Raw genomic sequence first — 24571 nt, 5'->3', positions numbered from 1 at the left:
AGCCCTGAGTGCTCACTGGAAGGACAGATCCTGAAGCTGAGGCTCCAAGACTTTGGCCTCCTCATGAGAAGAGAAGACTCCCTGGAAAAGACCCTGATGTTGGGAAAGATGGAGGGCACAAGGAGAAGGGGACGACAGAGGATGAGATGGTGGGACAGTGTTCTTGAAGCTACCAGCATGAGTTTGACCAAACTGTGGGAGGCAGTGGAAGACAGGAATGCCTGGCGTGCTCTGGTCCAGGGGGTCACGAAGAGTCGGACACGACTAAATGACTAAACAACAACAACAGGATGAAGCTTCCAAGGGTTTCTGTCTGTCTCCACCTATCAGGTGCAAAGGATAGAGAGCCATGTTTTCACCATGTCTACTGGTGCAGGTCCTGCCTCGAGAGCAGGGATCTTGGGGAATCTCTGGCCTTCAGGCCTGACACAAGCTCCAATTTGGCCCATGAGGCATGACTTAGTTGAGCCTTTTCTAGCAAATTCAGCTCTATGGACTTCATGCATTAAACTATACATTGTTAGGTTTGCTGCAAAAACTCCCAGTTTTGAGGTTGGTTTTGGGCATTTTCATTTCTTTCTCTCCTCTTCAGGAAATACTTCATCATGGGATTCAAGTTATGGCACTTCCTCCCCTGAAAGTAAGACTCCGGAGTGTGCTCCCAATTATTTCCTTTGAAGTTGATTGACCAGATCTCATGTGATTGGCGCCAGCTGATGGAAAGGTGGACAGTCACCTCCACTTGTCAAAATGATTGGGATAGCTCAGCCTCTGTCTTGGCAGTTGACATTTTTTAAGTATAGCCTAGCCTCCAAAACTATATCTGTCTCAGCTCTTAAACTAGGAAAAACATTTTTCCCCAATAGTGGATTTTCTCCAGAAAAGTAAGGGGGCTGTGGGTGGGCAGGCACTTTTGATGCTAATAATGCAATTTGTCCACTGCAAAAACCATGCATTCATGAAGAGTAGTGACTCTACAATTGATAACCACCTAGAAGCAAGTCTGCTCCATCTTCTGCATGACTGCCTTCAGGTACTTGAAGGCTGCTATCATGTCTTTCCTTAATCTTTCCCTGGTGGTACATACTCAGTTCTTCTAACTGTCCCTCAGAACTTGTTTCCAGACATACTCCAGGTGCATCAGGCCTTGTGTCAGAATCCAGGCTGGTACATGGGAATGCCAGGGTTAACCAAGACTGAATGTTGGTGGCTGGATTCTTATTCTATTACTTTCACTTTTGAAACGTGTTCCCCTTTTCTACAATAAAACAGTGCTTATTCCCAAGTAAATGCATTTAGCATCAGGACAATTGTTTTATTTTGTGTCAGTTTCATTCCCGTAGTCACGATGGTTGCAATGATTTAAGTGAATTGAAAATGCGAAGCTGCACATGCTCAGAATATTTTCTTCTTTAAATTTGCGTTGTCACACTGCCTTTTGTCTGCTTTTGCTCTAGCGTATTGGGAATCTGGAAACTGCTGTAAAGCATGGATGGGGAGAAGATAAAGAACTATTGTGTGCTTTGCAACTGAAGCACCACACACCACCAGTGGCGTAGCGTGGGTTGTCAGCACCCGGGGCAAGGCAAGTAATTTGCGCCCCCTAACCCGTGGATTTGCGCCCCCTAACCCGTGGATTTGCCCTAACCCCAGATGTTGCGCCCGGTGCGGCCGGCCCCCCCTGCACCCCCCACGCTACGCCACTGCACACCACTACCCAAAGTTGGGGAGGGGGCATAAAAGGATTAAGTCTAAAATTACATAGCGGCCCCACAATCTGTGCATCTTGCTGCAATCTTCAACAGCTGCTTCTCAAAGCAGGTAGCATGTTTTCAATTACTTTTCGCACTCCCCACCCACCCAAAATTAGTGAAGCCTAACTTTCCTGTTACTTGACGAAACTGGTATGCAAAATCATATCCAGTAGTGTTTTCCTGCGTTGCTGAGTATTCTAGAAGATAAATAATCCCTCCCTGAGCACAGAGAAGCATCTCCTTGAGAAAGGAACAAATGGCCTTATTCCTTATAAGGCATCACCCGGCAGCTTGAGCCCTGTGAATGGGCAATTGCTCTCGGATTGTTCGCAGCCTCTTGCTTCACGCAGCGGCTCAGAGCAGCGCCAGGAAGCTGCAGGCGGCGGGCAGAAAAACCCAGAGCAGCCGGAGCCTTGAGAGAAGCAGCTTCTGCAGGACGGGGCTATGGGCAAGTCAGGTGGGTGAACGAGTCTGGACGAAGCTCGAGCTTTTCTTGCCTGTGAACTTGCACCCCCCCAAAAAACCTTACCCCTTGCTTCGATGTGCATAGATCTTCATGGCTCTTTAGCCGAGCTTCATCCAGTAGCCCGGAAGGGTTTTCTTTGTGCAGAAGAAACCCGGAACTCGCTGCATAGGATGCGCGACTTGTATGCATTGGGTTTGCCGCGACATGAATTTCGGTCTAATATGCTTGCTAGGAACTGTTAGGCAGCCGTCGCTTGCAGGCAGAGCCATGGGGAGAGTCCGTTAGCTTTCAAGCCGCGCTTTGCGTTTCCTCGGAGGATGTGATTAAGGGGGGGCAGGATGGCAGGAAGCCGCGAGCAGCACAAACCTATTTGGCAAGAATCCAAAATAGCTCCCCAGATATCTTGGCCCTTAGCCTGCACAGCTGCACTGCCTAAGGTGAGAGGAAGCAGCTTTCCTTTCCTGCTGCCTATGCAAGAGGATTTTGGCATCCCAACCAGCTGTGGCGCTTCTGTGTTCTGGGGTTCCCATTTGGAACCCATATACTCAAGTTTCCCCAAGGAAGGAGGCTCTGGAATCAGACTGCTGTTCTAGAAGCTGCTCTGGAGCAAGGAACATTGTTTTCTGGAGCAGCAGCATCATTCGGCATCAGAAGCAAGGGGGTCTGCGCAAGGCGGAGGGAGGAGATGGTGATGCAGGTCCCACGGGGCCCCTTCTCATTCCTGACAACTTCAAAAGCTGTAAAACAAGCAGGAATGTAACAGCTGCTGCTTTTCTTTGGCCAACAGATGCTGGGATGGCAAAAGCTGTATCTTTTACATGTCTACTAGCCTTGCAGCTTTTAAATGCAAAACTCTGCAACTGTTATGTCTGGCAGCACCAAAGAACTAGGCCCCTTTAGGAAGCAGCTCTTTGTTCACAACACAGCAGCCTTGCAGCTCTGCAAGTTGGTGGGAAAGTCCATAATGGAGAAGGATATACACTGTGTGTGTGTGTGTGTGTGTGTGTGTGTGTGTGCAACCTGTGGCCCTCCAGATGTTGGACTCACCACTACCATCAGTCCCAGCCAGCAAGGCTCAGTAGTCACAAACAATTGGAGCTACAGTGGAACTGCCTCAGGAGGCTTCCGCATGTCTGTTTTAAGCAGATAGCTTTCCTTGGTCTTCCGTGCCAGAGGTGACATCTGTCTATCTGTTAGCAGTAACACTTTGGACTGGAGCCCAGGACAGTGGCTGAAGGAACACAGCTTGACTTTCTCAGCCGATGCAAAGAGGGGCCCTTAGCCATTCGCCACGAAGTTTGGAGTCAAACAGACTGAATCCCTGAATGCCATCATTCAGGCGACCAAATCACCAAGACCGGTGCTCCTCTGAGTCCTCCTGACAATACCTCTTTCTCCCATTGTTTTTACTTGTGGGTGGAAGACGTGGAGAAAGGGTGGGTGTGTTTTCATTCTCTCTCAGTCTGCCATAAATAGCAACAGGGCTGGTAATCACTAGCTGCATGTTGTAACTTCTGATTGTGTACAAGGCCTGGGTGTGGGTGTATTTAAACTGCACTATCGGAGAAGTCCATCTGGTTTTACCCAGGTGTAGGCAAGGCTAGAAGTCATGCAGCCTGCTTTTAACTGCAGCATCCAGCCAACAGATTTCTGTGTTTAATGCTATGAGTTTCTCCAAGCCTGATAATTTCAGGGTGCACACAGATGTACCTAAAAACCAAGTGTCAATGTTCTTTGTGAAGTTGATGTGCAGAGTGTTGAATACATGGGTGGCTTTGATGTCAAAATCTTATTGTCGCTGTTCCATGGAACAGTTTTGCAATGAGAAAAAGCGGATTTGTTTTTTTTAAAGGTGCAATCAAAACATTTAATCAGAAAAGGGTACTCTCTGTTATAGAATGCTTTTTCCCTGGGTGGTGCTCATCAGGTGCAGAGAGTCTTTTGTTTTTCTGAGCCAGGCACAAGCCCCTCAATAGTTTTAATTTGGAAATTATGGGTAGTATTGAAATAAATGATCATTATGGACCTACATTATGCTCATTATTGTCAGTAGGTCTACTCTGAGTAAAACACAGCTGATTGACACCTCTGGTCTGTATTATGGTGTGATGCTTCTGTTAAAAATGTTATTTTTCTCTTGATTTAGAAGAGGTTTAATAAAACTTGCAAGCCACCTTTGACAGTAGTTTGAACTAAAAAATTGATTTAAGTATTAAATATTTGAAATGGGCAAACGTGAAATTGGTGCTTAAGCATTGGAGTGGAGGATCTGGAAGCCTGCCTGAAATATGATGTAGAGCAGAGCTTGTGTGTTAAAATTGGATGATAGACCCATGTGTGCATTTGTATTAGACAGTTTCTAAATCCTCTGAAATTAGCATGTGTTAAGAGCTAATTAAGGCAAACTGGTGCTTCCTGTGGTATACAGTATTAAAAACTAATGCACTCTGGACTAATCCCCCTTTGAGGTGGCAGCCAGGTGGTAATGGGTCATTAGTAAAACACAGAATCAAATAGGCTTTTGATGATTGAGGGTTACAGTACCTTCTTAGACAAACAGCACATTTCTCCACACAAGTAAGTCCTGTTTTGTTCAATGGAGTTTATTATCAGGAAGAGATTTTATTATTTTATTGAATTTTATACAATTTTAGAAAGCTAAAAACAATAAGGCATAATAACAGCAAAGGAACATCCTGTATTTCCTGCCCTCTCATCTCCCTCAGGAAAGAATTTTAGACTTCTTCCAATATGCGAAATTCTCTTAATATCTGATAAGTACCCCTTGAGGGTTCAGACAGTCAATACATGCAAAAATATCTAAGAAAACCCAGCCATCGTGCTCATTCCTCTACAACAGAGCAGGAAACCTCTCTGGGAGCCAGATATTGCTGGACTCTCATCAACTCCAGCTCCCTTTCTGTTGCCCACGCTGGCTTGGCCTGATGGCTGGGGGAGTCCAGGAACATCTGGAAAATCCATGTTGTTCTCCACTCCTGCTATAAAAGAAACTTGGAAAGGGGTGGTTTGCAGTGGGAGGTCAGGAGGAGAGGGAGTTGCTTCAACCTTTTTTAACCCACCACCTGATTTGTATAATTAGGAAACAATCTGCATATGCAGTTTAGGCCACCCAGATTTCAGGGACTAGAATGTAGAATATCTAAGTATGCATCTGTCAGGTTATCATTTTAGCAATATACCATGCATACAATAGAAGAAAACCATAAGAAACACAAATATCAGTGTCCTAAGACCACTGAGCTATAACAACCCTTGAGCAACAAAAGAGCATTTCCTGAAAGCATTTCCTGTTTAGAATGGTAAACAGGCTGCTACAATATTGAAAACATCCTTATAAATATGCTGGCAAATCAATTTTTTTCATTCCGCCGATAAGGAATGACTGTTTGCAAGGTGAACATTTAATAGCTTGAAGTAGGAGATGGGGATTTACCCGTGTATATGTGAATCTGTTCAACAGCAATGAACCTTAAATCCTCAGGTGTATTCTTACCTTCCAGGAAGTGAAATGTTAATGGAGCCACAAATGGTTTTGTTACAATCCTACTTCTGTGCTCACTAATCTGTAATCTCAGGACTCCACTCATTCGTGAACAAGGACACAATATTACTTACATATACAGTATTACATTATTGCTGTAAAAACCTTTATGGGACTGGTACATTGTTTTTCGCTATTACAGTTCTGCACTGCAAGAACACTTTCCACACCCAAAGGATTAGGAGTCTAATTCTGTCATGTATTTATTTTATAAAATGTATATGCAGCTCAAACCTCCAAAGCAGTTTACAAAGAGACTATACTAAGAGAATGTACTAATGTACATTCTTTGTGTTAAATGAGCTATGATATCCTTTGAGGCAAGTCTTGAAATCCTGGGATATGTCTAACTAAGGATTGAGACACTGTGTGTCTAATAGAAAAGGACATGCTGTTATATCCTACTGACCAAAATAATTTGTTATAATGAATCTTCTTTTTAATCTTGCAAAAACAAAAATCCGAGTCCACCATATATCCAAAACATGAAACATTTTATTTAATCTGTGGGATTTTTAGCTGTTATTGCATTGGTGCTAAGCATGCTATTCAGTTTCCTTGTTAACCAGAATATGCAAACTCATTTGTTTCAAATGGTGGTTTGAATTCTAGCTGCTGCAGATCATGACTTGTGCTGGTGCATTTAGCAATCCTATCCCATGGTTAAAGTACCATATTTTTCGCCCTATAGGACGCACCGGCCCATAGGACGCACCTAGTTTTTTGGGGGGGAAATAAAGAAAAAAAATTCCCCCCCCAGCTGCGGCTTCAGCGCGCCCCACGCTCTGGGCAGCAGGCTGCTGTCCGCAGCCTAGGGAGCCCTGCGGGAACTCCTGCGGGCTCCCCAGGCTTGCTGATAGCTTCCTGAAGCCTGGAGAGCGAGAGGGTTCGATGCGCACCGACCCCTCTCACTCTCCAAGCTTCAGCAAAAGTCTGCATTCGCCCCATAGGACACACACAGATTTCCCCTTCATTTTTGGAGGGGGAAAAGTGCATCCTATAGGGCGAAAAATACGGTAAATGATGAAGGGGAGGGGGGTTGTGTGACTGCCGCATCATGCTCCCAAACTTCTCATCTCCATTAGGGGAATATCAGACCCCTCAAGTATCCCAATTTAATCGGGACATTCTGAATTTACGGAGGCTGCCCCGGCTTCTGATCCCAGTCTGGGAGGCCCTGATTTTCTCGGAGGCCACTCTAGGCATCACAGCGTCTGCCAGCATCACAGGGCCTAGGGCAACCTCCCTGAGGCAGCTTGAGGCTGCTGAGCAGAAGGCTGAAGACAGCAATGGTAAGAGAGGGGAGGCAAGGAGGGGGTGATCAGGCGGGTGAGGAAGGGGTCAGCGGCAGGGAGGGGCAAGTGACATAGATGGGGTGGCTGAGGGGTGCCCTGAATTTTTCTTACAAAATGTTGGAGGGTATGCAATATTAAAGGGACACGGGTGGTGCTGCTGTGGTCTTGTTGCAGGAGAACACCCCCATTGTTAACAGTCTAAACCACAGAGCCTCTTGGGCTTGCCAATCGGAAGGTTGGCGGTTCGATTCTCCGCGACGGGGTGAACTCCTGTTTTTCGGTCCTAGCTCCTTCCCACCTAGCAGTTCAAAAGCACGTCAAAGTGCAAGTAGATAAATAGGTACCGCTCTGGCGGGAAGGTAAACGGCGTTTCCATGCGCTGTTCTGGTTCGCCAGAATTGGCTTAGTCATGCTGGCCACATGACCCAGAAGCTGTACGCCGGCTCCCTCGGCCTATAGAGTGAGATGAGCGCGCAACCCCAGAGTCATCCACGACTGGACCTAATGGTCAGGGGTCCCTTTACCTTTATGCAATATTGAGTCTGCTCTGGAGTAGTTCTAGTCCATGCTAGTGACTGAAGCAATATTTGGCTTCTAGTAAAATATTAGCTTGTGGAGCCCAACACCCTCCCCACTCTCAGGGTTGGAAGATCCCTCTCTGCATGACTTCTGAAGGTCTTCCCACCACTCTATACATCCTTTTTACAGATTTGTTAGCTTTGCAGATATATAAACAAGCTGCTTTCAGGAACCTTAGTCATTAGCATTTTTTGAAGACTTGAGTGGAAAAAAACCCAAGATAATGACTCATTGCAGGCTGTGTAATAGATTTCTGTATATATGAATCACAGTTAAAAGGAAGGGAAGCTGTACTGTTTTCCAGAAGTTGTATGTTCTCCTGCCTGCTAAGAGTGGGCTTGAAAATGGATAGATTAAATTGCAACCAAACCAGGAAACCAGATAGGAAACACAGAAGTTGGTGAACTAGGGCCACATTTATGAATTTAACAAGAGCAGACCAGCAGTCATGATGCAGTGCAAGACAGCAGCTGCCAAAAAACGATTGTTACAGAAATTACAACGTGAGGCACACATCTTTAAAGTTGTTAGATGTTACAAATATTATGCCTGAATGTATCCTTTCGACTTGACAGCTCAAATCAACCCCTTTGCCAAGTTCCTCCATTCCAACGCCATTTTGCCCTTGGAAAAAGGACTCTTTCCCCTGCCACCTCTCCAGGCTTGAAGACATGTATACACACCTCCTACCCCAGGAAATGCCCAGAGGTGACAATTGCTGGGCTCCTTGTTCTCCAAGGGAAGCCAAATCTCATCACCAGACCTGTCTCAGACTCCAGACATGCAAAGGAAGTTCTGTTGTACTTTTGGGTGGTGGGTACTATGCCAATCTTATACTTGGGTGTTGCCCTGACATATCTGCCTATGCTAACCTTGTGTAACTCTCCCCTTTTGTGACATGTTAGTGATGTAGCAGTGATGCTGTGCGAACTGTATTCTGGGATATGGTGGGAATGTTTTAAAAGTCAATGTCGCCCCAAGCTCTGGGTTCACTTACTGCTGTTTCAACCTGTTGCGCAACAATAAAGGATCTAAGTCTACTTTCTGTCCAAATTACTTGGCTGGAATTTCCTTCTTTTACTGACCGCATGGACCTGCAGGGGACTTGTACTCTGATGAGCTGGGCTGTTGAATAGTCTCTCATCCCAGAATTTTCCTTAACACTATGCATGAGCAAAACCCTGCCAAAGGAGAGAACATAGGAGCCAACTTCTAGGAGTGGAGGTACCTTCACCCCCGCAGTGATATATTTGAGGGAGCCGGGTCCCCCAAGTTGATGGGCATTGCCATTCAAATGGTAGTTGGGTGCTGCATCTTGTGATTGGTGATGTGGGCGGGGCTTACCTGTCTCGCCCCCCCTCCAATATTTTATTCAATTTGGCACCCCTAGAGAGAGGCAACCTTAACCATACCCAGCTGTACCAGTGGTCTTCTAGCCACTAACCAGCAGTGCCATCTCATAACCATCAAACTAGCATTGCTAAAGTCCAGGGCCCCACCTGAAATATGCAGGATCTAAACCAAAGCAGGCAGTCAGTGAGACTATATGAACCAGGCAGCTTCCAAAGCCTGAATCACACAACAAATGCCTTGGGCTTTTCAACCGCAGCAGTTTATCAGCAGATAATGGATTATAAGAATCAGGATGTGCCAGGCATGCCTGTGTCTGCCTCCAAGCATTCTACATATCCTGAAATCCCCAGTAGTGCAGCACACACACCCGCAAGAAACCCACATTGGCTTCCAAAGAGGAGACTGAGAAGAGATATGAGAGCCGTCTTCAAATATCTGAAGGAATGGAAGATGGAGCAAACTTGTTTTCTCCTGCTCTGGATGGTAGGACCCAAACCAATGGCTTCAAGTTACAAGATTCAGACTAAACATCAGGAAGAGATTTCTGACAATAAGAGCTGTTTGACAGTGGAATGGTCTCCTTTGGGAGGCTGTGGTCTCTCCTTCCTTTGAGGTTTTTAAGCAGAGGTTGGAGGGACATCTGCCTTGGATACTTTAGTTGAGATTCCTGCATTTCATGGGGTTGGCCTTGATAGCCCTCAGGGTACCTTCCAACTATGATTCTATGATTCTAAATCCCAAACTCACACCTAGAATAAACCTTCCTGATCAACCTCTGTGTCTAAGCAATATTTCAGAACTAGGACATTCCTGTTAGTATCTCTTGCCTGTCCCAAAATAGCTGGAACTCCCTCCCTGTTCTGAGAGAACTTGCCCAAGCACTGCTAAAAGACACGTGAGCTATGCTAGTAAACAGAGTAGACTTCTTTCCAGAATTAATTGGGGTAGATGTGTGGGCATTTATATATTAACTTTATATCTCTTCCTTCTTCCCAAAGGATTTCAAGACAGTATGCATCTTGTATTTATACAGCATTGCAAAGTGCTCAGAACACTTTATAAACATTAAGGGAATACTTTGGGCTTGCAATTATTTGAAAGTTCTTCAGGAGTACGTTATCTCCATTTAAATGTGTGTTAGGATCACATGCTTAGGAGTCATGTCTATACTGACAGATCATGGATTAGATCAGGGAATATAACTCAAATTCACTTAATCTTGTTCTATAAAGTTTGTTTTTTTAAAGCAGCTTCTGCTTCCAAGTTTGTTGGAAAGTCCAGCTGCTCCCTTCTTTTCCATGAGCCCATCGTGCTGAGATTACCAAACTGACAAAGCAAGCTCTGTATCTTTCAGGCTCCAGAGGACAGAAACGGGAAGCAAATTCGTCATTTATTGTTCTTGTTTCTCAGCACTAGCACAGATGCATCTTTAAGAAATAACATTCCTTGACTGCTGACTGGATGATTTCGGCTTTATTTCAGTTGTTACCATATGCTAGGAGGCTCCATGTCTTTGTGTGTGTGTGTGGGAGAAAGAGAGAGAGAAAGCAATATTAGAATTGCATATTTTTATAACTCTGTAAACATAGAATTTTACGTCCCTGTACATCTTCATTGAGTTAATAAAATGTAGCTGTTTGGCAGATCTGCATATTAATTATCAGTTATGGAAAGTTTAATGAGAGGCGCACAATGTACATTACATTATGCAAAAAATATGTCCTAAATCTTAATACTAAATGTGGTATCTAAATCCGGCATTCTGTATTGCAGGGCATTTTAAGATTACCAAATTAATAGTTACCTCAGCAACGATTGGGAGAGTCATAGCTCAATAGTAATTTACACGTGGAAGGTCCCAGGTCTGGGACCTTCGATTTGGATCCGACAATAATGGGACGAATGGCCTCATTTGCACCTTTGCATATTTGGTACTTGGATGTGTAGGGTGTTGCACAGTGAACACATTGGTAATGGGATGGAAATTATGCTATCCGTCCTCTTCTGTTAAATATTGGAAGTGCCTGTGCTAATTTGACCCAAGCTTGTGCACTGTTCTTTCTTTTTAAACATAAATATGGGTCATTTCTGCACAAGGATTCTTCAGCACTGTTATCTGCTAGAAGAGGCATTAAAACTGTGGTTCTACATAGCGTGTAATATAGTACTATATTCCCTATAGGGAACCCCTCAGTTCTTGTTCCCACAGCAGAAACAAAAGTGGTTTGTGCATTACTGACCTCCGCTCTTGCTCTAAGGCTGCAATCCTAGGTATGTTTAAGTCAGAATTAACCTTCTGATTTACCCCCTAGAATGCACACTTAGGAATGCAGCCTCCGATCACATGGTGTGAAGTGATTCATGCTTCTTCCGGACACTGGCGTTATTTAAGTTGGTACTTCATTTACTGATTTGCTTTTTACAATCATAACCGGGGGTGCCAACTTGAATAAAATACTGTGGGGGCCCAGATAAGGCCCACCCTGCATAATCAGTCACATGGTGCAGTGCACACACACTGTTTGAATGCGAGTGCCCATCAACTTTGTGGGGACCCAGGCCTCTCAAATATTTATGGGGGGGAGGGCGAAGCCCCTACAGCCCCTCGGAGTTGGCTCCTATGATTCTAGCAATTGCAGCATTTGCTTCTTCATTTTTAAAATGATAATTTTATTAGTACACATGCACTTTAGTACAAAACAAATTGAAAATTAAAAAGAGTGGGGGCAATAGTTGCTGTGGAAACAAATGGGGGAAGGGGCCACATGCTGTAGGGACAGGCAGGCAGAACATTACCAACTTTCTTACTGAAGACTCCTATTGCTAGGTGCATTAATAGTGCTTTGCAAGTCTACACCCACCAGGCTGGTGCTGCAGTTGCACTGAAAGTAGGAAAAATCACCACAAACTTTATTGAAAAAGACGAGAGTACAAAGTGGAACACATTGGAATACAATCGTTTGGCAGAGACATCACTTGGCATCTTCCCAACATGAATGAGTGATGCACATTCCAGAGAAAGTCGTTGCACTACTAAGTGGAATAGTTCCAAACTTTCCTGTTTCTTGGAGATTAGCTGAGGTTTCATGCAAAACTGCTCAGAATAGCCAATATATCAAAGGAAGAAGCACTGGGAGAGGGAGGTGACGCTTTTATGTATTTATTCTTTGCTACTGTGGGCTGTTTTGTGCTCAGTTTGCTTGCTGGAAATGTGGCATACAAAAGTAAAAGATGAGTGTGAAGAAAGATAGATGTGCACCCTAAGTTCTTACTGTATATTGTTAATTTTAGATCTGTAGACGCAGATCATCCTCTAGAATAAAATAGCTTACCAAGAAAATGCTGAAGTAGCCCTTTGGGGTGCCTCAGGGTCAATTTTTATGGTAGCCCAAATCTCAGTTGTACAGGTATATGTATATATCTCAATTTTAGCTCATGAGCTATTGCTGCAATCTGCTCTGATTGTATATTTTATCTTTATAAACGGTGTTTTTATTGTGTTATGCAAGCTGGACTTTGACCGTAATAAATTATCTAAATATTAGATATGAAAAAAATATTTTATGCTAACAAATTGGCTTTGCTACTTTTTTGCGTTGGTTGTTGAAGATGAGCTAAGGAGGTTATGGTTATAACTCTGATACCAGGTCAAAAACGTTGAATGCCACAGATTACATGCATATTATAGTTCCTTTCTTCTTGTCTTTCTCTGCAATGCCATATATATCATAATACATTCCCCCTCGCATGTGCTTGCGCAACTAAGTGATCTCAGGTGCAGCTGTTTTAAAACAAGCCACCTGATGAGTTGGTTAAACTGATTGTCTTCTTATTTTGTAGGCTTTGAAATGTAAGAGCAATGTAAGATTTTGACCCTTGCTTAGGGCCTGAAGCAGAGACTGGAATTGTTTTGAATTTCTAATGCTTTATACCGTTTTAGCTTCCAAGCAATTTGCGGAAGAGGTCTTAAAAGCCCACAATGACTACAGGAAGAAGCATGGAGTTCCCTCACTAAAACTCTGCAAGAAGTTAAACAGGGAAGCACAGCAGTGAGTACAACTACTTCTTTATTTTGTTAATTGAAGAGTTTATCAGTATTGCAGTACTTTTGATTTAATTCTTGGTTTACTGATACTCAAATCCTCATAGATTTATTTCCTTGAACAACAACAAAAAAAGGCATTTTTTCCCCACTGCCAGGATCAGCATAATTGTCTTCTCCAGTGGTGCCCATATTTTGGAAGAGCAAGGCGACACACAGCAAAATCTCTAGTAATTTCTATAAGCATTGGTTGAAAGGAAGAAGAAAACCTAAATGTTGTTAATGTCAATGGCTGGCACTACCAAAGAATATTAGAGCTAAGGAACACAAGCAAAATTACATGGTGCATGTTGTTGTTGTTTATGTTAAGTTGTGGGCGAACATATCAGACGACACAGCGATTCTTCCAAAGCAGCTCTTTATTTGTAAGCTGGAACAGAACTGAACTGAGGAGCTCAGTCAGCCTGCTTACCGGTATATAGAGCTCCAGAACAACGTAACTGTTGCAACTTTCTAAAACTATCCAATCACTGAATGTCACTTTCGATCCTTCATTTGCATACAAACTATCCAATCACTGAATGTCACTTTCGATCCTTCATTTGCATAACTATCTACAGTATCCCCCTGCTGGCCCAGGGTGAGAACTTCAGTACATAACAGTTTAGTTGTGTCCGACTCTTCATGACCCCATGGACCAGAGCACGCCAGGCACTCCTGTCTTCCACTGCCTCCCTCAGTTTGGTCAAACTCATGGTGCATGTAGCTTAGCTCTAATGTTCTTGGTATTGCCAGCAATTCACACCACCATTTCTTGGACCACTTCACACAGTTGGTAGGTCTCATAGGATGGGATGCCTCTCTGTAAAAGAAGACCACCCAGAATAGACACAGTAGCTCCTAGCATGTCTGAGAGAAGGGGCCTTGCCTCGCTTATCCCTCATGTGCTAGTTTTCTGGATGTATTAAATTTATATAATTTTTCAAGCATTCTGATGCTCACCCTGTCTCTAAAAACTAAACAGTTCCTATCATGTTCCTGTTGAGGAAAAGATATTAACTGACTGGTTTGAGGAGGATCACTTCATGGTGTTGACACCCATAGCTTGGCCACTGCCAGAACTCCTTCATGGGGACCTGTGGGTGCTTGGAGACACACTGTGAAGCTGGGAGCATTGCATTCTGTTGCGCTATCAACATTCCAAGCGTATTATAGGGTTTGGTAATCTTTGGAATTCTTTAGGTCTCACGGCAGGGCTGCCTCACACTTTCCTCCTCCTCAGGCGGACGATCACATCCCTTAAGGAACGGGGATTAGCTGCAAAATACCACAGCTTTGCATGTAGCTGTGTTCACATCATTCAGCAAACTCCTGCAGCTTCCAGAACCTCTGTGACTACTTCCATGTATGGAAGCTGCTGGAAGGCTGGTGCAGAAGCTACCCCCCCCCCCAGCCCAGGACACTAAAAAACCAATTGCATACGCTGTCCTAAGGGACATATAGACTGTGTTGGGCTCCATGGACTGGTCAAAGTACAAAGCTTTCTTTGGGGAGCTGTGGGTCAGTGAATGCACAGCCAGCTTCTTGCTTCACTGGTTGCCACGGGTCTTGTGCTGGGTGATATGTGCCTGTCCCAGTCTTCCTTAAGGGTTCAGGTGCAGGTTTCTAAGACAGACCAGTGTGGAAAAGGGGCCGGAGGAGGATGAGATGGGAGACAACCTTATGCCCTGGCTTACATCGCTGATTGTGGTGAAGGCCCTGCCAGATGCCCTTGTCATTAGCTAGACAATAATAATCTGAGAAACAGAAAAGGCATCATCAGCCTCACCAGCCTACCAATCTGGAGAGTCCACTCTTGAAACACCTCCTTAATATCTATATTTTGGTCTGAACTGTTGGTGCTGCAGCAGTGATAGGGCAGATTGGGGGTGGGGGTGGGTGATTCAGCACCCTGGCATTGTAGTTCATAACAGAGGCCTGTCCAGACCTGATGGGGCACATCTGTTGCCAATGGGCACCAAGATGTGGCTGCTGGATGTTTACAAAGACCTTTGAGAGTGGTTGCAGATGTAAGTAGCTTGGGGGTGAGCTGGCTGAGGGTGGAGTCAACTGAGGTGGCAGATAAGGCATTGGGTTGAATTCCTAGTCAGTGCAGATGGGGAGGCAATTGGTATTTTCACCCCCCCCACTCCAAGGGATTGGGGTGCTCCCTTAAAGGTGTCTGGGGGAGGTGCTTCCATCCTGACACTCAGATGGGGGCTGATGTGCTAGGATACCCCCAAAAATGGTGATCTTAGAGGTCATCCCATTTTGATGTATATCCTGGAGTGATCCTTAACCTGAGATTACCGTAACCCTTCTTTTATCCCAAAGCAATTGTCTTGTTATTATCTCATCTTCCTTGATTAGTCCCCAGCTGCCCACGGCCTCATTGTGTCTGGGCCCACAATCCTGAATTCACACACAAAGTGACCGTCAGTAAGATAGGTGGGATTTGGCATCATACTAAGGTGATCATTATATCAGAACAAGTATTTGTGCTTTCTGGACCAAACAACCTCTCCTTTCCTCTCCTAAATGCTTTTCTGGGGCTTCTCTCGATCCCCTGAGCTGCTTTAGGAGACTTGGAGGGAGGGGGAAAGCTTAGTCAAGCTAGCAAGGCTCATTGGTTGAATACAGCAAATGACTTTGCAAAAAGCAGTATCAGAAGAGGATCAAAGGCAGTCCCATGCAGATGTTGAGATCAGATGGGGAAAACAAAAGACAATCCTTCTGGTCATTTGTCCTACAAAGTTAGCACTACTAGGCCATTCTGGGAGAATGCTGCACACACGCCAGAAAGAGAAGCCCATCGATAGAAAAGGGTAGCCAAAGGAAGATATAAAATCCATGCATGACAAGCAAACCTAGATACTCACTCTAGCCTTCAGACAGAAAACCCAATAGGATGTAAGTGGGAGCTGAAAATAAAGTAAAGTGCAATAGGGTAAAATTAATGGTATATGGTCCGATTCATTGCGAAAGGCTGTTCACGAAAGTGTGGGGAGAACTACATGGAATGATAGCTACATGATAGCCATGTTCAAATATATAAAAGGATGTCACATAGAGGAGGGAGAAAGGTTGTTTTCTGCTGCTCCAGAGAAGCGGACACGGAGCAATGGATCCAAACTACAAGAAAGAAGATTCCACCTAAACATTAGGAAGAACTTCCTGACAGTAAGAGCTGTTCGACAGTGGAATTTGCTGCCAAGGAGTGTAGTGGAGTCTCCTTCTTTGGAGGTCTTTAAGCAGAGGGTTGACAACCATATGTCAGGAGTGCTCTGATGGTGTTTCCTGCTTGGCAGGGGGTTGGACTCGATGGCCCTTGTGGTCTCTTCCAACTCTTCTATGATTCTATGGAATCAGGCACACAACTGTCAGAATGTTGTTCAGTGTTACAGCCAGAAAAGGGATGCGAGGTAAACACTGATGCAAAATACAACTTTTAAAAAAGAGATTCAGAGGAACTAGACCTACTATACTGTCCTACAGAAGATACCACAGCAGATGTTCTGCAAAACCTTTATCAGGGGAGCGTTGTCACAAGCTATTAAGAAAAATCAGCTTTGTGGGTTAATTAATGTGTCTGTTGAGAAGGAGTGTTCGAAAAGGCAATGGTGCGTATTTAATTAATGCTGTCCTGAGAGGAAGAAGCCGCTAGAGAGTTAATGTCTATAGGAACGAAAAACTAAGTGGCCTTCCTGAGCTTTCCGTTCTCATTTCTCTTCCTGCTTGCTTGTTTCTGACGTGTGTGGATCTTAAGTGAACGATCCCGTTTGAAGTTTACTGTGCAGCCATGTCTGCCTTTAGTGTGGTGGGCCAAAACCTACTCAGCAACAACGGAAGCATAGAAATTTTTATGGGAGAATCACCTCAGCATGGAGAGAAGCACACAGCACCGTCAACGTCCCTCATCAAATGTTGACTCATTTCGAATAACAATCTCTTACCCTTTCTACTTACGAATATGGCATGGCCCACCCTCAAATTTACCTCTTTTGCACAACCCAGTTTCAGATCAATCTGTGGGACCATTTTCTGTCTATAAACTCTGGAACCTACTTCACCCCCCGATTTCTCATTACAGTGGCAGAATGCAATTCAGCTGGCTCACCCTTCACATCCATAGGGTTAGGGTTAGCCTTGGTGTTGGTGTTGACATTATTAGTATTAGCATTGGGGGGGGGGGTTCCTTGGCTCCACTGCTGAGACAGGAGGAGGAAATAGGAGCTTGCCAGCCCCCCACCCCATTTCTAAGGCCAAAGGAAGGAATTATCTAGGACAGGCTCCCTCAACCTCGGCCCTCCAGATGTTTTTGGCCTACAACTCCCATGATCCCTAGCTAGCAGGACCAGTGGTCAGGGATGATGGGGATTGTAGTCTCAAAACATCTGGAGGGCCGAGGTTGAGGAGGCCTGATCTAGGAGGACCAAAGAGAGGAGCTTGGGCAGAAGCCATATTTGATGATGGCTATGATGATGATGATGATAAAGATAAAAAAATTACTTACACCCTGCCCATCTGACTAGGTTGCTTCAGCCACTCTGGGTGGCTTAAAAAGGTAAAGGGACCCCTGACCATTAGTCCAGTCGCAGATGACTCTGGGGTTGCAGCGCTCATCTTGCTTTACTGGCTGAGGGAGCCGGCGTACAGCTCATGTGGCCAGCATGACTAAGCTGCTTCTGGCGAACCAGAGCAGCGCACAGATACCCCAAGCACAGCAAGGCATCAAACATTAAAAAAAAAACTTCCTGAAAAGTCTCCCACAATGGTATGAGTAGCTCTGGAGCACTGTGCTGCTCTTATACAGAACATTGTGCATGCTCTTCATTAGAACAGGGGTCACGAACCTACGGCCCGGGGGCCAGATAAGGCCCAAGGGACTTGTTTATCTGGCCCACGGCAGTGGCAGCCACTTTCTTCGCCCACTCTTACTGGTGCTGTGCAGCGCAACACAGGGACCCACTTCCCATGCAGAGGAGCACCGGAAATAGCATTGTGTGCGTGCGTATGGGTGCACGCTCCCCCACCCTCTGGCCCGTCATGCAGTTGTCACTGGAGACCCCGGCCCGAGGCAAGGAAAGCTTGGAGACCCCTGATTTAGAACAACCTTCGCCATTGGCACCCATTTTGCTTCAGCATGATGCAGTCTGTTTATGCTTATGTAAAGATCTTTCCTTTTTTATATATCTAGGTATTCAGAAGCACTTGCTAGCACCAGAATCCTCAAACACAGTCCTGAATCCAGTAGTGGGAAATGTGGGGAAAACCTGGCATGGGCTTCGTATGATCAGTCAGGTAAGATAAGTACATAGGAAAGACTTGTTAACATTTTCCAACATTTTCCTCCCAAAACTGTAAGGACTGCAATTTAAGCAACACATATGTGATAAAATACCATTGAAAGCATTTTTTTATTTGTCAGTCTAACAGTGGCACAGTGCCATACTTATGCATGTTCAAGTGGGAAATGTCCCTCTTGATTCTGTGGGACTTGTTCCTAAATGAGCATAGGATTGCAGCAAGAAGTTTAAGATAAACATTATTAATTTTCAATGCTTGGAATCGGTTGTATGCTTTGTGTAGGTATCCCAGTGCCACCTTTGGTACTCTTGTTCGAGGCTCATTGAACCTAGGCAGAGAGCTGGTGTGGTATTGTGTCAATAAAGTTGGATGTGAGCCAGCTTATATTTTTTTCAGTTATTTATTATATTTGTATCCTACCTTTCCTCTAAAAAGCTTGCATCTCCATATCCATTGGCAGCGAAAAAGTGCTTTATATGCTTTGTATATGCATTATAATACTGTGACACCAGGTGGCGCTGTAGAGTTCCATTTTTGCCAACCCGATTTCTCATACGAAGTTTACAATGCGTTTAACTGAAACGCTTCTTCTTTCATGTGTCTAGATCCAGCCCAGAAATGTTATGGCCCAAGGGTAAGGTAGGGTGTAAATCAATGGAAAAGAGGCAGAACCTGACTACTGAATCCAATATGTTTAAAGTTATTTAACTGCATTAAATATTAAAACATTTGAATTTTATAAAATTGAAAATGTGCTTAGTGCTTGTCAGTTATCTCTGTGATTTTACACTCACCGACCAAAACATTTCTAAATTTATTTTCTCTCAAAATACACATGTTACATGTTTTGATACATTTTTCAAAACTGCATCAGGACATTTGGTAACTGCAAAAGACATACTTAGGTGGTCAAAAAAATGCTTTCTCTTTACGTTTTAAATTCAGCTACTTATTGCTGTTGGTCAGAATGGTGTGTGATACTCTTTCCCCCAAAACTTTGGGGTTTTTACTAACTTAATTCCAGCTTGGTTAGAATGTTTTTTGAGAGCCCAGAGCTGCCTTGTCCTGGAGGGAAAAAAGAACATAGTGGCAGCATTTTTGCACCCCATCAGTTGCAATTCCACAGCATCTTTTCATTCATTTTGCAGGGAGCGAAGTAGCTGACAGATGGTACAACGAAATAAAAAGTTACAACTTTCAGAGTCCGGGGTTTTCCTCTGGGACAGGTGAGTATGGGCTTGGCGTTGCTTATTGACAGTTAGCCAGGACTGGCCCACCTTTGAGGCAAGGAAAGGGACGGCCTCAGCCAGCAGGATCTGCAGGGGCGGCAGAACCCGTCGCTAAGGAATGCATCACGCACTGCTGCTTTGGTGGTGGCAATGACGGCTGTGGGACCCTCCTTGGAGGCCACAGCTGCCTCCTCCTTGGCCCCCCCATGCCGCCTCTGCCATGGCCTCTCAGTGAATAGGAGGCAATGCTGGTCTCCTCCCACCCTAGCAAGGAAATGGTGGCCTCCCCATCCACCCAATGAGATTCAGACAGTGGACCTCTCTCTTCCTCTCCCCCCACCTCAGTTGTTGGGTGAGGTTGAATTGATTTCCCCCCTTCACTCACCCATTCTTCCCTGGTGCAGGGGTGCCATTTAGTGGTTCACCAGAATGTTTTTGGCTGGCCCTGCAGATAACCTAAAGGACACTTCTAGTTTCTCACAATATCTCAGACATTAAGCTTTTATATAAACATATCCTTTCGACTGAATAGAGGGCAGGGAGGTGGAGACATGGTATTCAAAATTCAGCAAGAAACAGGCACTGGGTAACCAAGTGTGAAGAAGCTCAGGCTTAGTAATTTCTAAATCTTCCTCTTTCTAACACCATAATTTGAAAAAGCATTGATTCCAAAGACACGTGGTTTAGTTTTTCAGGAAATGGCAGAGATACCAGTTAGAAGCTTTACTAACTGCATTGGGTTAACCTGTTAAGTACGGACGTGTTGCCATAGAAACAACTAACTAGGGATGCCTCGGGAGCAATAGGCCAGTGACTAGTCAGGGTTAGTCTCACCTGGCACAGGTCGCTGGGAATTCTCAAGAGGACAGACATGCTGTCTTTTCTGAAACCAAAGCTATGACTTTGGGGGTTCTCCATGAAGCCTAATGGGGAGCAAGATTGGTTGGAGTGTTCATGCTCTTTCATTTAATGCTCAGCCTGTGTATGTTTATAAATAAAAGCGTATATCACAAGAGCACCACAGTCTCCAGTGAGCTTCACACCAAGGAACTTGAAACTGAGGTCAAACAAACAAGTTAACTAATTGGAGCGCTCCTTAAAACTTTCACATGTATCCTCAAAACAATTGTTCTTTTAAAAAGTTATGAGCAAGCAATACTTTTATTGCGCACAAAGGTTAATGTCCTTGAGTTAGGATGCTTGAATTTCCTTGAGCAATTTTTCTGAAACCGACTACTGTTCTTGCCCAGTCTTGCATGAGACTCTTGCCCAGAGCCTAATAGATTCTGTGTGGGGTTTTTCTTTAAGGACACTTTACAGCCATGGTCTGGAAGAACACCAAAAAGATGGGAGTTGGAAAGGCGGCTGCCAGCGACGGCTCCACATTTGTGGTGGCCCGATATGAGCCTGCTGGCAATATTGTCAACCCTGGTCACTACGAACAGAATGTGCTCCCGCCAAGGAAATAACGTTGCCAGGAGCCTGAGGGAAAGGACTGCTCAAGCGGCTAATGAAAAGCAAAGCGGAGGATCGGATTAGTTTGGATAAGCAGGTTTATATTTGAAAATGGCTATGAAACTTGCTACAAGTAGAGTGGCTTGAATCGTGAGAATCAATCTTGCCTACCAAAATGGACTTTTGTATGGAACCAGTGCCTAAAGGGCTGAGGAAACTCAGCAAGCCCAAAATGTAGAATGTGCAAAAATTAGGAGTTCAAATAATGGTTTTATATAGCTTTATATTTGTCTAGAGTTCCTTTTTAAAATTACATTTGTATGGTTTAAGTAAAATTCAGTTGTGATAACTTTAAAATGTTTTTTTTAATCAAGTTCAGATTGTAAATTACAAAGTAAACAGTCTGATTTTGGCTATTGCATGAAAACAGTTGAGTTCCTTATCGATCCCATTCACATCCATAGCCCTTGCTTTTCTGCAGTACTTTATAATATTTTTGTATGCTCTTTCTAGATGTATGAGGGTTCTCTATGTAGCCTGGATACACTCTGTAAATAACATTTGTGTACTTTGGCCAAGTGCATGTGTCGAAATCACAATGGTCTGTCAGATGATGGTGGCATCTGGGAGCACAGAAGATGAAAACTGAACTCTGCGATGTACTGTATATTGAGCAAGGTTTGCCGTTGCCATGAAAGGTTTTCCAGTTAGTTGAAATTTGAACTTAGTCCTAGATGAGTAGCTACTATTTGGGTGAGTACTATTTGTTCAGTGAAATCCAGGATGCCACATAGCAGCCTAAATCCAGGGCTGTATACATGTTGCAGTGGAAGTGCAGAGTTCAGCTTCTTGAGAATCTCACCAGAAAATAAAACAAGCAGCACAGCTGCAAAGAGATACTTAGAAGTGGCTGGTCAAATGCCCACCAATATGTCAGAAGCCTGGTAGTTGATTTCAGTACTTCCGTGGCTTACATAGGTTCTTGACCTCTATAGCAAAACCAGAATAAATTATGCAAGATAGCAAAAATACAGGTAAATTATGCAGAAAAGCGAAATCGTGCAAATAGAGCAACTGTGCGTAATTTACACTGGTTAAAGGATTACTGTTTCCTTGGTGCATAATTTAGATGCCTGGTTGAAGTTTTTTTTTTTTTTTAAAAAAAAAAGTTGGCACAATGTGTGCTTGTTGTGTGTACAATTCAGATGACAATTTACATGATATGGTGTTGCTCACAGTGGTTTACATTAAAAACACATACCATACCAGCGACTAGGGGAAGGCAGGCCCTTTGGGATTATTCTGCCATCATTAGAAATCACAATCTTTCTTAACACCATCTCTTCCCCCACTTTAAGAAATATTGTAAATCTTCTATTCATCTGCTCTTTTAGAACATTCCTATTAGATATGTAACTGGTAATGCACGACTTTATGCTGCAGTTCGAAGTGAGTGTAGGAAGCTACACATAAATAACCTTCCTGAGAAATTCAGTTTTCATTTTGTAAAGCAAGATGCAAAAGTTTGCTGAAAGCTCAGAAGTATAAGCCGTGCCTGAATGAGATTTTCAGTCATCGGAGACGTCAGGTTTCAGTGTCATTTCCTTTCCCATAATTAGCACGGGCAGCATAAATTATGAAAGATAGCAAAACTTGTAAATTATGCAAAATAAGATAAATCATAAAATCTGCTCAAACTTTATAATTTATCACACCTCACAGGATTTTGTTTTCTTAGTACAAAATATGGATTGCCTGAATATATATATAATGCAGAGTACACATAGTTCTGCACAAAAGACTTGCCCTTATATTTTTGATACGTCTATACATCTGAAATAATACTGCCCAGGGCCAGCTATTGGCTGGACTGTAGATCTCAGCCAGCCAGCTGGAGGGTGACCAAGGAAAAAAGAGGCGGTATCTCAGCTACTCCCAGGGAGGCTGCCAGCCTCACCAACCAGCCCAGGGCAGTTATAGTTTATCCGATGCCAGCATTCAGATGATGTTTCTCTGTTTGGAGATGGATGGTGTGGAGGAGAAGGGGTGAGAGACCTTGGAGGAAGGGGACAGAGTGCAAGTCTCCACTGGGAGCTGCTGGATAAAGAACCGGGATGTGCACAGAGGGGAGAGAAGGGTTGGGTGAACCCAGAAGTTCCTGCCTAGGATTCTCATTTTGGCACGAGGCAGAGACCTGCGAGTTTAGACAAGTTTGGGGGTGGGTGGGTCCAGTGAACCCCGGGCAAAGAGCAGGTGGAAGGAGGAGAGAGCCAGGGATGCCCAGATGCTAAGCAACTGTCCAGTGGCAATCTGCTCCTTACCTACCAGAAGAGGAGAAAAGAAAGACGACCAGCGTAGCATTGGGACATCCTGAGGGGCGGGCAGAGGAGCCCATGTGGCCCAGGTTTGGACAGCAGCCCCCAACCTCCCTTGAAGTTCCAAATCCCCAAGGCAGCTTGTAGGCCTCCTTCCTTTAGTCCCAGGCTGTGAACACACTATACCTTAAAAGAAGATTTCTCTCCCCCCCCCCCAAGAATTATGGGCACTAGTTTATCTCTCATTTACAATTCCTAGCAACCCTTAAACTGCAGTGGGCAGAGGGGAGTCACGTCCAATAAACTGAGACATCAGGCACTGTAATTTAAGGGTGTGTGTGCTTCAAATGCCCTTTAAAGGCATAGTCCATATGCAGCCCCACTTTAACCAGAACGCACACCTCACCCTAGGGAGGCCCACCCATGAGGCAAGGTGAGGCAACTGCCTCAGGTGGCAGGATCCAGAAGAGTATCAGGTCCTGATGTCAATCTTTCTACCCCCACCCGCCTTATCTCTTTACTTCCATGAGCATAGCCTTACTAAAATTGTGTATATTCATGAATATTCAGCTTCTGTTTAAAAGAAATGAAAGATGAAATCAGAAAGATCTTTGCCTTACATGGTCACATGATATTAAGTTAGTGGTGCTGCCGTTTGTATTCCAAGTCCATTAAATGTAACCCAAGTATTCAATACAGCAGAATTATTAATATTTGAAAATAAAGTATTTTTCGTATGAAGAGTTTGTGGCTGTTTCAAAACTCATCACCATCACTATAGCCATGATTCAGAAGAGTGGCCCAACACACACATATTGAGACTCCATAAAGGAAGTGATAGCACATCTGTAAATCCTTTGGTTCGTCAGCTTGTAATTTTGTATAACAACTGTGCTTATACAGAGATTATCTTACAGAAGAACAAAAAACAAGAAGAGGAAACTGCCATATCATGAAAAAGGGTAATAGAGTAATAGAGGATTAGGCTTGGCTCCAGATCCAAGGAATAATTTCATTCCATCAAATCATTTTTCACCACTCTTAATTTTTCTTACTTGTGAGACACACCATTACATTTTGGGAAAAGAGCTTTCCCCCATGTATTAATAAAATAAAGAGAGGGGGCTCTCCCATTTTCTTGACACAGTACCTCAGTTCTCATTAAGAGAGGAGGC

The 24571-nt window shown here is 44.1% G+C and overlaps 1 protein-coding gene across 3 annotated transcripts; it reads left to right on the top strand.

Moving 5' to 3' along the window:
- Positions 1–101: 101 nt before the first annotated feature.
- On the top strand, positions 102–24137 carry GLIPR2 (GLI pathogenesis related 2). Of its 3 annotated transcripts, none has more exons than XM_081836375.1 (6): positions 276–330; positions 593–640; positions 12950–13058; positions 18288–18391; positions 19546–19623; positions 20935–24137. In XM_081836375.1, exons 1-6 carry the CDS (start codon positions 291–293, stop codon positions 21093–21095), a joined length of 540 nt encoding a protein of 179 aa, XP_081692501.1. In that variant the 5' UTR covers positions 276–290; the 3' UTR covers positions 21096–24137. The 3 variants fall into 3 exon arrangements, with proteins under 3 accessions (XP_081692500.1, XP_081692501.1, XP_081692502.1); XM_081836376.1 differs by lacking the exons at positions 276–330; positions 593–640 and adding exons at positions 1300–1555; positions 1724–2211; XM_081836374.1 differs by having other exon boundaries at positions 102–640.
- Positions 24138–24571: the final 434 nt, after the last annotated feature.

Source organism: Podarcis erhardii (assembly GCF_964252035.2).
Source record: "Podarcis erhardii genome assembly, chromosome: 13".
Taxonomy (NCBI): Eukaryota; Metazoa; Chordata; class Lepidosauria; order Squamata; family Lacertidae; genus Podarcis; species Podarcis erhardii.
The sequence above is the reverse complement of the archived record's forward strand: the minus strand, read 5'-3'. Positions and strand labels throughout refer to the sequence as shown.